Genomic DNA, 12,922 nt, shown 5'->3' with positions numbered 1-12,922 from the left:
TTTAAACAAAGATACAACACACCAAAGTACATTGCTATTTCTTGCACTTTGGACAAAAACCAAATTACCAAACTTTTTAGCAAATATTCACCACAAAACCAAAATTACCAATTCAACATGCATTTTACGATGCTAAAGTAGATTGCTATCTTTAAACTAAGATACAACACACCAAAGTACATTGTTATTTCTTGCACTTGGGACAAAAACCAAATTACCAAACTTTTTAGCAAATAATCACCACAAAACCAAAATTACCAATTCAACATGCATTGTACGATGCTAAAGTAGATTGTTGTTTTTAAACTAAGATAGAAAACCAAAGTAGATTGCTATTTCTTGCACTTGGGACAAAAACCAAAGTAGATAGTTTTACCTGTGATGGTTGTGATGCTTGTTGTGATGGTTGCGAAGGCTGTGGATTCGGTGGGAGAGCAGAAGATTTACGGCCAATGCCTCTAATATGGCCGCGTCGCTCTCCTAATACTTTCTCGAATGCAGCTTCTTGAGCGGGGGTTAACTCACCTTTACCTTGAGTTTGTTCTAACAGCTCTTTAACTAACCGATTCTATAACGCCCAAAAGTGAGTAATAATTAAGTATAAATAAATATTTAATTATATGATAAAATTATAATTAAATACTTACGTATTGTTGTTCCGCCTCAGCAGTAACAAATACACCATTCTTATCGGTATGAGCTTTGCGAAACGTTTCCACTCTTTTAAGGTTCTGTGTAACTTTAAATATTAGATTATTTTTTAAAAAAATAATTACATGTATCGTATGGTACCTTCTTACAGCAAGTACTGCTATACGAGCTCGAACCCCCACGATTCACACTTGTTTGCATTTCACGGACTTTTTTGTTCCTTTCTGATGCGATTTTGTTTTCGTCCGTTTGAAAATACTCAGCTGCCTTCGCCTAGTTATCAAGTAGCATACCCTCCGGAGGATTGGCTAATGCTCACGGGATATTATCATACCCTCCAACGGACATAAAATATTCTTTTGCGTCAGCTTTACGTTCTCGATAACCTTTTAACAAAGCTGCTTGAAAACTCTCTGTCAATGACAGATTAGCTTGTACATCCTGGTACATCTGATCCAAATCAAAATTTCTCTACAAAATAATAATAATAATAATAAGTTAAACAAGTAAAAAACAATTATAGTTAACCATATAAAAATATATTTAAATAAATAATTACTGTTAAATGTTGTAATACGGTATCCTGTATTGAAGGGGAAACTTTTTTCCAAGTCCATTTGTCAAACAGGACCATCTGCCACATTGTCTTTCCAACTTCTCGGAAAAACATGTCTTTCGGCTCTCGGACGGGATCAAATGTGATATCCCTATCATAGTGCAAGCTAATTGGTTTCCCCTGGTTCCGTAAGATTGCTTTTTCAAGTTTTATGTTTTTTGCTTTGCCTCGAACTTTCCTTCGGGCACGTTCCTCAACTACAAATATAATTAAAAATTATTAGAAACGATATTTAATTTATAATAAATGAACAAAAATATTAAATAAAAATTCATAATAATATTTACCGTCTTGCTCATGCTGACCGGCACCTCTACCACCTGGGAAAGGTGGGTCCTCAGCTCCGGCTCCCCCATGTCCACAACCCATGACAGCAGCCATGGTATACATAAACAAAATCCATATGCTCATCATTTCCTAAAAAACTATAAGATATATAAATACAATTTTAAACTAGAAAAACTATAAGATATACAAATACAGATTACATAAAAATACACATTTCTATTTAAACTAGAAATCCAAATAAAGTTCATATTACAAACATATATTACAAATACACATTACATAAGAACTATTCTAACCTGAATCTTCCTCATATCCTTCAGTGACTTCTTCGGTATCATAATCAGAATCGGTCTCATCGTAATCAGTCTCGCAATCAGAAACATCATTGACTCTACCAGTTGGCGGAGGAACTTCAGTTGCACTTTCTACATCAACAATGACTCTAGGAATGTTTTGAAAGTACATGCTGAAATTGATAAAAAGTGGAGCATCGGATGAAGATATATTTTGAAGAACATCGACAGTGTCTACATTTTCGTGTGAGACATTGTCAACATTTTGAGCAATGTCATTGTTCGATGGTAGATCCCAAATACTTCGATGATTAACATGCTCGACAACACACCGATGAGAATTTTTTGGCTCTCTGATGTAGAACACTTGTTTTGCTTGTGAAGCATATATGAGTTGATCATCTTTGTATGCTTCGCGTCGTGTGTCGATATCGGTGAAATTATGACTAGAAATAACTGTTGTTCGAGTATCAAACCACTTGCAACGAAATAGTACAGTTGAATAATTATGTGTATACCTTAACTCTATAATCTCTTCTAACTGGCCATAATATTTCTCTCCTTTCTCACCCACTGCTGATACCCAGAGTTTTGTGTTGTACGTTGTGTGTCACGACTAAGTAACATAAACCTAACACCATTGACTATGCATGCGGTGTAAGAATAAGCATTCATTTGCGGACCCATTGCAAGAGCCAACAACTCTTTGTGGAATTCTGGAGAGTTTTCTATTTTCATTTGATGAACCTAGAAATTATAAATTAATACGTATTATTTATCCGTTAGATCAATGAAACAAATTTGTTTATTAATTTATATTACCTTTTCACGAAACCAATTACGAAATTCTTTCTTTTCATCACTTTGGGGATGCTGAGATTTGAATTTCCTATGTTGATGACCAAAAGATATAGATTTAAAAAGATAAAAAAAATTAAGGATGAAAGTTAGAGATAAGATTAATTACTTGATATAATGTTTGACTTCTTCACAGCTATTCAATACAAACCATTCCATGTTATGCATTTCCGTTAAATTAAGAATTATGGTTTGAGTTGTGCTGGCCGGTCGACATTTAGACTCAAACATCCAAAACTTTGTTTCTTCAATGACAACATCTACAATTCTTTCTGGACGATTCTTTACATCTTGAAGGTACATCGAACAAAATGATAAAGCTTCTTCAGCAACATAACCCTCAGCTATAGAACCTTCCGGCTTCGCCTTGTTTCTGACATAGTTTTTTAGTCTTTTCATGTACCTTTCGAAGTGATACATCCATCTCATACACACCGGGCCTCCGGCAATCGCTTCATAAGGTAAATGCAAAACTAAATGAACCATAATGTCAAAAAACGTTGGAGGATAAATCAATTCTGACTTGCACAAGATTGCAATAATGTCTACTTTTGCTTTCCTCATATCCTCCACCTTCAATGTTCTGGAACAAAGTTGCTTGAAAGACGTACAAATGTCTACAATAGGTGTATACGTATCTTTGTCTAACAACCCTCTTACACCAATCGGTATCAAACGTTGCATAAGAATGTGGTGGTCATGCGATTTCAACCCAATAATGTTAGTATTGGTATCGTTGACTTTCTTACAGATGTTAGAACCAAACCTATCCGGCAATTTAACCTCTTTTATAAACTGACAAAAGAGTTGTCGGGTAGATTTTGTGAAAGAGTATCTTGCTTGGGGTCTATGAAACTTGTCACCATTTTTTTGCAACCATTCATTTCTCCGAATGTTTAGAATTCTCAAGTACTCTCATGCATTTGATGTGTCTTTGCTTTTATCGCTCATTAGAAGAGTACCTAACAAACTCTCGTCCACATTTTTCTGGACATGCATGAGATCTATGTTGTGTTTCAACTGTAAAGAAGACCAATATCGAGTTCGTAGAAAATGCTTCATTTCGACCAGTTCAACTCGTAATCTTGTCGCTTTGGCTCCCCGCCTCCATGCTCAGGATGTTTACCTGGTTTACGAGTTAGTAGGCCACCTAGTTGCTCTTGTATGTCATCATTACTAAAGTGTCTCGAAGCGGATCTTGTCTCTTCCATCCCGTTAAAGTCCAACCTCTTTCTTAACGGATCATTAGCATCTAGGAAACGACGATGACCGATATATACGACTTTGTTTGTTGCACGGTACGAAGGAATGTCTTCATTGCAAGTAGCACATGCTCTATACCCTTTCCCACTCCAACCTGATAGACTGCTACGAGCTGGCCAATCGTTTATTGTCCACATCAACATAGCTCTCATCGTGAAGAATGTGTTTGTCGCCACATCTTTAATACGTATGCCTGAGTTCCACAAATGTTTAAGCTCTTCCACCAACGGTCTAAGGAAAACATCCACATCCTTTCCAGGAGCTTTCAGGCCTGGAATCAACAAAGTCAACATGATTGATGACTCTTTCATACAAAGCCAGGGTGGCAGATTGTATGTGGTGAGTATGACTGGCCATGTGATATGTGGATTACACATGTTTCCAAATGGATTGAAACCGTCAGCTGAAAGACCTAGGCGTACGTTACGGGGTTCACTCGAGAATTCGGGGTATTTTTTTATCAAAATCTTGCCAATGATCCCCATCAATAGGATGAAGCATCACACCATCTTCTGAACGCCTGGTACTATGCCAAATCATATTTTTGGAAGTGTGCCTCGAACAATATAAACGTCATAGTCTAGGGGTCACAGGAAAGTACCGTAACATCTTATGAGGTACTTTCTTACCCTTGGTGTTTTTATCGATCCATCGGCTCTCTTTACAAATGGGACAAACTTGCAATGAATCATGTTCTTTCCAAAAGAGACAACAATCGTTTTTGCACACATGTATCGACTAATACCCCAGGCCAATAGACTTTAGTTTCTTTTTGGCTAGATAATGTGAAAGGGGAACCTTGTTGCCTTTGGGAAATGCTAATTGCAACAAATCAAGGAGTTGATCAAATGAACTATCAGTCCATTTGTTGTTCACCTTGATATGCATTAACTTTGTTAGTAACTCAAGGGAAGAAAAGATCCAACCAGGATACAGTTGAGTTTCCATTTCTTCCAACAACTGTGCTAAATCATCATCCACACCGCTAACACTTGTATTTGAGGTTCCTTCATCAAGGTCGGTATCATTTTCTCTCGACTCCCACATCACATCGTCGATTAGATCGGCCATTTGGTAACTTGGAAAGACGACTGGAGGAATAAAAGATTCACCATGATAGATCCAAATTTTGTACGACTTACTGAAACCATTTATAAATATATGACGTTCAACTGCTGTCGGGTACTTGAAGTAACGGTTATCACACTTTTCACACGCACATTTGATTTTACCATTACTATCAAGGTGTGACTTCGACTTCTCAATAAAAGCTTTGAGTCCTACTTGGAACTCGGGATGGTTTCGATATGGATTAGTAGTACAGCTTTTATCAATAGACATGATGTTGCTAAAACATAATTTTGGGTTTAGAGTTTAGTATACAGAATTAGCATTGTTTTTTTCCAATCCACATTTTTCTTTTTCAGTTAAAAGAAAAAAAAAATTAAAAATTAAAAATTAAAAAAATTAAATTAAAATTTTTTATTTATGCGTTTTTTAATTAATTTTAATTACAATTACTTGCAATTTATATAGGCAAAAGTTGTAAGTGTTAAATATAAATATGAAACTATAGAAATATAACATTATAAGTTAATTTGAAGATTATAAGTTAATTATATAGCTTATTATAAATATGTTATAAATATGTTATATATTATAAATATGTTATAAATAAGTTAACTATATAACTATATAACTTAATATAAATATATTATAAATATGTTATTAATATGAAACTATAGAAATATATATATTTTTTATTTATAAAGTTATATAAATATGTTATAAATATATTGTTCTTTCTAGTATTTGTAATTTACCGTTGAGATTAAAAATATATATATATATATATATATATATATATATATATATATATATATATATATTTGTAATTTACCGTCGAAATTAAAAAATATATATTTGTAACATATTATGTTGTGTTGTTGTTTCTAGTATTAATTTGTAATTTACCATCGAGATTATAAAATATATATATTTTTGGTCTTAGAGTGTTGATTTATATTTGTCAATTATAATAATCTTATTTTGTAAAGCTTATACTAATACTATTTTGCAATTTTTTATTCTCATTTTTTTTCTAGTTATAAAATTATTAATAATAATAAATATGACTTAAACGTATTTAAAAAATGGATAATCGTTCAAAGTTCAAACCCTCCCAAAAAATATCCAATACACACATGAATATGTGTATAGTACCCTAACAATTTTATAACATATTTTTTTTGCAATTATAGCAATAACTTATTTTTTTTTTCAATTCTAGCATCCCACTTACATACATATACCTCATACTTTTACGTAATACACAAGAACATGAAATTCACATACTTTTATATATACCACATATACATAAAATACAAATACATTCATCTACACAAAAAATAGCATCCTACTTAAACCAAATATACATAATTTCACATATATAGATAATAACATCCTAATTATACCAAATACAAAAATTTCACAATCATATACCATATTTACAACAAACATACATACATTCAAATACACATAATAACATCATACTTATAACAAATACATATAATTTCACATATATTTATATAATAACATCATATATATATATATATATATATATATATATATATATATATATATATATATGTAGGGAAATGATCAAATGAGAACAACTAAAAGGTTGAGAACGCGAGAACAATTATATTCATTTGTGATTCCATGTATTCATTTGTGGAAAAATGATAAATTTTTACGCACAATCAACATGAATATGCTTTTTCTCTTCAATTGAAATTAAAAACGTAAAAATTTATCATTTCTCCACAAATGAATACACAGAATCGCAAATTAATATACTGTGTTCTCACGTTCTCAACCTTTTTGGTGTTCTCGTTTGATCCTACTCCTATATATATATATATATATATATATATATATATATATATATATATATATATATATCTACCAAATACTCATATACCACATAAATCAAATATCAAATATACACACAATTTACACGTACAAATATCAAATATACGCACAATTTTCACATATGGCAATTTTCACATAATTTTCACATACAAATATCAAATTCACAAAAAAATGAAATAATAGAACCTGTAGTGGCGGAAATCAACCAGTAATAGCTGGAAAAACTGTTATTCACCTGATGAAACCACAAATCCAAAACCTAGGAGCCATTCAAAATGTCACAAATCACTTCAACAATATTTGCAAGGATAACATACAAATTAAATTACCAAAACTTGGAAATTTAATCAACACTTTTTTTAGTGTTAACAAACAAATTAACAAGAAAATTATCAAAGAATTTTTCAAATCAAATTACCTTAATTTCTTCAAGAACTCCACTTAGAAATTGGTCCCAAATCACACATTGATCCCTAATACACTAAATATGGACCAAGATATGGAGAAATCAAGCTGGAAGAAGAAATTTGAGAAAGAACTCGGTAGAAGGTGTAGAGGGGATGGAGAAAGGCAGCAAACAGAAAGCAAATGAGAAGACTGAACTTCTGCGTGCGTTTTTTTTATCTGCGTCAGTGATAGCTTATTTTATTTCCTTATTTTTATTAGATTATTTTAGATTTTTAGGTCTTTTTATCATTACTGCATTGCATTTTATTTATTTTTCTTTAGTATGGATCGTACCGGGTGCTTTTTATGTTGCATGAGGAATTTTGCAGGGTTTTGGAGATTGTTGCGGTTGCTGGTTGATTGGAGACGAGCTTAGTGGGCTCCCGAGACATTATTGGGCTTGGCGGAATCAAAGAAGAAGAATTGGGCTTTGAAAGTTATTAGCTTGGATTATTTGGGCTTGTGAAGATGGATCATAAATTTCTAATTTTGGGCTTGGAGCATCCATTTGGTGGCTAAATGATGATTGGTGGAGTGGTGAATGAAGGACCAATAGCATTACAACAACATTTGCGCAGGTGGAATTTTCATCGCGCGGGTACCTGCGTAACTGCCCAGTTTGGGCATTTTGGTCATTTGGCTTGCCATAACCTTAGGGGATCAGATCTAGTGGCTCATTGACGATTTTTCACCATTAGAGACCTGCAAGAGGCGATTTTGGGAGCTAGAAACCAATTCCTTTCATCTTTCCAAGTCTTAGGTAGTTTCTTTATGCAATTAGATTATTGTTCTTGTTACTTTGTTGCAATGAGTGGCTAATACTCTTATTTGGTTGACTTTGGCTGAAAACCAATGAATGTTTGTGGGTTTTGAAGGATTTATGTTGATTATCAATTTATTCCATGTTTATGATTCTAGTTTACAATTCTTATGCTTATTGATGCTTTGATCATGAGCTTAGTATTTGATTGAGAAATGGTTGATTTGTTTCATTGATTTTGCATTGGATCATTGAATTTATCTAGACCAAAGGCTTTATGATGGTTGAAATCATTTCTAGCTTATGAATCATAGCTCCTTTATGGATGTGTAAGCATTTGACATCCTCTAGGAATTGTGGATTCCTTCATTCTTAAGGCTAATTGATTTCTTGGGATTAATTGCTTCAATTGACCCTTGATCTTAATTAAGAAGGTGTGTTGTGGGCTTCCCCAACCTCTATACTACCTATGAGGAATCTTGTTATATCACGCTTCATGATTGCTATAACCAATTTGGGATGAAGGATAAGCTTTGTATTAGATCCTAATGATAAACACACAAATGTTCATTGTATTGAATTGCCTTAGTTAACCAATTATTCCCAACCTTTGAGCATCTCATCAACTTGCTTAATTGCAAGGTTTTTAGTTATTTAAGTATTTTAGTTTTCAAGTAATCAAACACCCCTCCCCCCCCCCCCTTTTAGTTTATTGTAGTTAGTTAGATTAATTTCACTAGTTCTATTGAATTGCATTGGTGATTAAATACAACCATTTCCCCGAGGATCGATACCCCTTTTTATCATTATATTACGTTTATTTAACAATCAAAGGGTGTAATTTGCTTGGTGGACTTGACATCCCACCAAGTTTTGGCGCCGTTGCCGGGGAAATTGGTTATTGTTATTTGATTGTTTATGCCTAGGTCTACAAAAACCGGTGAACTACTCTACAATTTGGAAATTGAAAAAGAAGCAAAAAGATTGAAAAAGTTAGCCAAAGAAGCAAAGCAACAACAACTTGTTCAAGCTTCTTCCTCTTCTCTAGTAATCAACATAGAAGATAAAGTTCATACTTCAAATGATACCGACACCGAGCCGAATTCTCCAATTGTTGGTCAATCCTTTGAAGACATTCCATTTGAAAACTACATAGCCATGAATCACACTCCACCTCACAATCCCAACCCAAACCCAAATAATCAAGATGCTAATACCCCACCCCATCAAACAAGACAACAACCACAAGAACCTCTCATTGATATGCCACCTTGGAATCAAGCTCCTCCTCAAAACTAACCCAATTATCAACCACCACCACAACCACAAAACCAACACTTCCACTAAAACAACCAACCTCAAAAAAAATGCTTTTCAAGTTCAACAAGTATATTACACAAATCAACTTAATTACCAGCACCCTCCAATGTACCAAAACCCAATGTACCCACAACAACAACCTCTCTACAACCAATACCCTAACTACCAACCTTATCCACCACCAATCTACAATCTTCAACAATACCCATACCCACCTTACCAACAACATCCCAATTACATGCAACAATATCCCAATCATCCCTTTCCACCCAATCCTCCTTAAGAGTTGACACTTAGACAAATGATGGAAACGGATGTTACTCATACACCTCTTGCTATTGTTTATCCCGCAAACCGTCGATGAATTGAATTGAAGTCAAGTTTCATACATCAACTTACCAAGTTCCATGGTTTAGATAGAGAAGATCCTCAAAGGCATTTGAAGTCCTTTCACATGATATGTGTTAGCATGTTGCCCAAAAATGTGACATTAGATGATTTCAAGCTAACCGCCTTCCCACTCACCTTGGAAGATAAAGCTAGAGAATGGTTGTTCAACTTGCCAGCGGGATCTATTCACACATGGGAAGAGTTACTCAAGGCCTTCAATAGCAAGTTCTATCCCACCTCCCGGATATAGAGTCAAAGAAGCGACATTTTGGGGATTCGTCAAGGGGAGAATGAGACTTTTCATGATTTTTGGGAGTGATTCAACAATTTATGTACAAGTTGTCCTCAACACAACATTCCCGAAAAATTACTTCTTTAACAATTTTATGAGGGTATGAATGAAAAAGATCGAAGGATGATTGATGCTTCAAGTGGTGGTGACATCTTCAACAAGACACCTCAAGAGATAAGATCACTTTTTGGAATCATTTCTCAAAATCAAAGGAACTTTGGGACTAGAAATGACATGAAGAGAAATTCTCCACAAGTGGTTGGTGAAGTTAGCAACACTCAACACTTGGAATCAAATCTCTTGGATTTGACTAATGTGCTAAGTCAAATGGTGGTGGGAAGTGGTCAACAATTGATGGTATGCGGTATTTGTGCTAAGACGGGGCATTATACGGATAAGTGCCCCACACTTGGAAGTGAACTGGAGGATGTGACTGCAATGGGAGGATATCAAGGTTAACCAAGACCCACGGGATTTCAAAACAATTTCAACCCAAATTGGAGGAATAACCCAAACAACCCATACCCACCAAATCAAAATCCACCAAACATTTTGATGAGACCTCAACATCCACAATACCCCTCCCAAAAACCTCCATATCCACAAACTTCTTTTAACCCTCCAAATTACCAACAACATCCACAATAAGGTCAATCAAGTGGTAACCATCAAATGAGCCTTCAAGATCTCGTTACTTCTCTTGCTCAAAGCCAAAGCCAATTTCAACAAGAGACCAAGAACACCTTCTCAAACATTCAAGCACAAATTGGAGACTTGGCCACCGCTATCAACAAGATAGAACAAAGGGGTAGACTTCCATCTCAAACCGAGAAGAATCCCAATGTGAGTGCAATCACCTTGAAAAGTGGGAAAACACTTGGAGAAAGCAACCTCAAAAGAGTTTCAAGAGAAGAAGAAGATGAGGTTACCGTTGTTGAACCTTCGAAAGTCGTAGTTCCTCCAAAAGAACCGGTTGTGCCAAACATTGGTGAACCCGAATCTTCCAACAAACCCATCAAACCATTGGTCATACCACCACCCTTCCCTTCCCGGTTAGCCTTTTCCAAGAAGATAGAAGAAGAAAATGAATTATCTGAAACTTTTCGCAAGGTCCAAATCAACATTCCAATATGGAATGCTATGAAGCAAATTCGAAGTTATGCAAAATTCCTCAAGGATTTATGCACCAAGAAGAGAAAACTCAAGGCAAATGAAAAGATTTAAGTCAATGAAAATGTGTCTGCGGTTAACCAAAAGAAGTTACCTCCCAAATGCAAGGATCCGGGAATATTTTATATCCCTTGTACCATTGGTGATTTGCATGTCGAAAGTGTCATGCTAGATCTTGGAACCTCGATCAATGTGATGCGATATTCGGTTTTTCAATCTCTCAATGTTGGACCTTTGGAAGAAACTGGAGTAATAATTCAATTAGCAGACAAGTCAAGTGTGTCTCCAAGAGGAGTGTTGGAGGATGTGTTAGTACAAGTTAATCAACTTGTTTTTCCGGCGGATTTTTATATCATTGATCTTGAAGAGAAGACTCCTTCCAAATCATCTATGATCCTCCTTGGAAGACCTTTCATGCATACCGCTCACACAATCATTGATGTCCATAAAGGAAAGATAACTATGGAGTTTGATGGAGAAACCATTCACTTCAACATCTTTGAAGCAATGAGATACCCTAGCAACATTTGTCCATTGTATCGGGTTGATGTGATTGAGCCAATAAACGAGATAAGCCCTAATGTATGCACAAACAAGATACTCATGGCAGATGATTGTAAGCCTAAGAGGGAAGCTTAAAGAAGATTGAATCATCCAATGATGGAAGTGACCAAGAAGAAGATAATCAAAAGGTTCAAAAGGTGCAAAGAGAAGAAAAAGGCATTTCATGACAAACACATAACCCAAAAAACACTTTATTCCGAGTCAAAAATGTCTTCTTTATCATTCACGCTTAAAGCTATTATCGGGAAAGTTGCGATCTCGAAGCCTTTAGCGGCGACACTTATATTAATACTGGAGACTATTATCAATAGCAGCGACAATCTGGAGGGAAGGGTACTCGGTCATTTTTTAGTGTATTATTAGCGGCGACAATTTGAAGCTTTAGCGGCGACACATATGTCGCCGGTATTAGGTTACTTCGGATAAGGGACTCTAACCGTTGGATTGGATATTTGATCGAATGGTCTAGATGTAATGAAAGGGGAAGGTGCGGATTCGGGTGATCACCCTTTAGCGGCGACGCTATTACCGGTGACAGGGGCTTTTGGCGGCGACTTTCTGTAGAGTCGCCGCTAAAGGTCTGTGTCGTTGGTAATAGCATTGTCGCTAAAAAGTGATTTTCTTGTAGTGGAAGCTCAGATGTATCACTGTGAGATCATCCTAATGATGGGCTTAGAGGATGAGGCATGATATTTTTCTCAATCAAAATTTTCTCTATAGATGCACATTTTCATTTTATTGTTTCCAATTCATCCACAAATTCATCGTTACTAGAACGCTTAGAGCTCTTAGAAGAACTAACGGCGTTACCATCGACAACAAGATTAGGTCCCCACCCGAAAAAACGTATGAAGCTTCTTCCAAGTATCTTCTTTGAAATCAACTTGTCGTTCATTTAATCCACATAATGTCTGTTTCTCATCCTTTTCATTACTTCCTGTTGGCGCATTTAATCCACTTATGAACAACATATTGTGAAGACTGAAGAATAATGGAGTATTCGTACCTTGATTCTTAAATCTTGTTTTTCCCGTGATCCCTCGACGAGCCTTCACTGGGTTTAGGGTTTTGTGGAG

General features: G+C 35.2%; 2 protein-coding genes across 2 annotated transcripts; one reads left to right on the top strand and one right to left on the bottom strand.

Moving 5' to 3' along the window:
- Window positions 1-1,715: 1,715 nt before the first annotated feature.
- LOC145050204 (uncharacterized) lies at window positions 1,716-4,262 on the bottom strand. The gene is made up of 6 exons (XM_078998493.1): window positions 3,775-4,262; window positions 2,858-3,472; window positions 2,671-2,737; window positions 2,419-2,595; window positions 1,852-2,326; window positions 1,716-1,729 (listed from the first exon to the last, which is right to left on the bottom strand). Exons 1-6 carry the CDS (start codon window positions 4,260-4,262, stop codon window positions 1,716-1,718), a joined length of 1,836 nt encoding a protein of 611 aa, XP_078854619.1.
- A 7,215-nt stretch (window positions 4,263-11,477) lies between these two features.
- Window positions 11,478-11,921, top strand: LOC145050203 (uncharacterized). The gene has a single exon (XM_078998492.1). The coding sequence runs from the start codon at window positions 11,478-11,480 to the stop codon at window positions 11,919-11,921; it is 444 nt and encodes a 147-aa protein (XP_078854618.1).
- The last annotated feature ends 1,001 nt before the right edge of the window (window positions 11,922-12,922 follow it).

The sequence above is a fragment of the Lactuca serriola genome, chromosome 5, assembly GCF_051521515.1.
Source record: "Lactuca serriola cultivar US96UC23 chromosome 5, Lser_US96UC23_V15, whole genome shotgun sequence".
Lineage (NCBI taxonomy): Eukaryota > Viridiplantae > Streptophyta > Magnoliopsida > Asterales > Asteraceae > Lactuca > Lactuca serriola.
This window is presented reverse-complemented; position numbering and strand designations above follow the sequence as displayed.

Excerpts from the sequence above, each read along its gene's own strand:
- LOC145050204 (XM_078998493.1), bottom strand. The coding sequence starts at position 4,262 with ATGTTGACTTTGTTGATTCCAGGCCTGAAAGCTCCTGGAAAGGATGTG. Across the intron at positions 2,596-2,670 it reads GTAATTGGTTTCGTGAAAAG|GTTCATCAAATGAAAATAGA; the intron begins GTAATATAAATT and ends TATAATTTCTAG. Across the intron at positions 2,327-2,418 it reads ACTCTGGGTATCAGCAGTGG|TGGTTTGATACTCGAACAAC; the intron begins GTGAGAAAGGAG and ends TTTCGTTGCAAG.
- LOC145050203 (XM_078998492.1), top strand. The coding sequence starts at position 11,478 with ATGCGATATTCGGTTTTTCAATCTCTCAATGTTGGACCTTTGGAAGAA.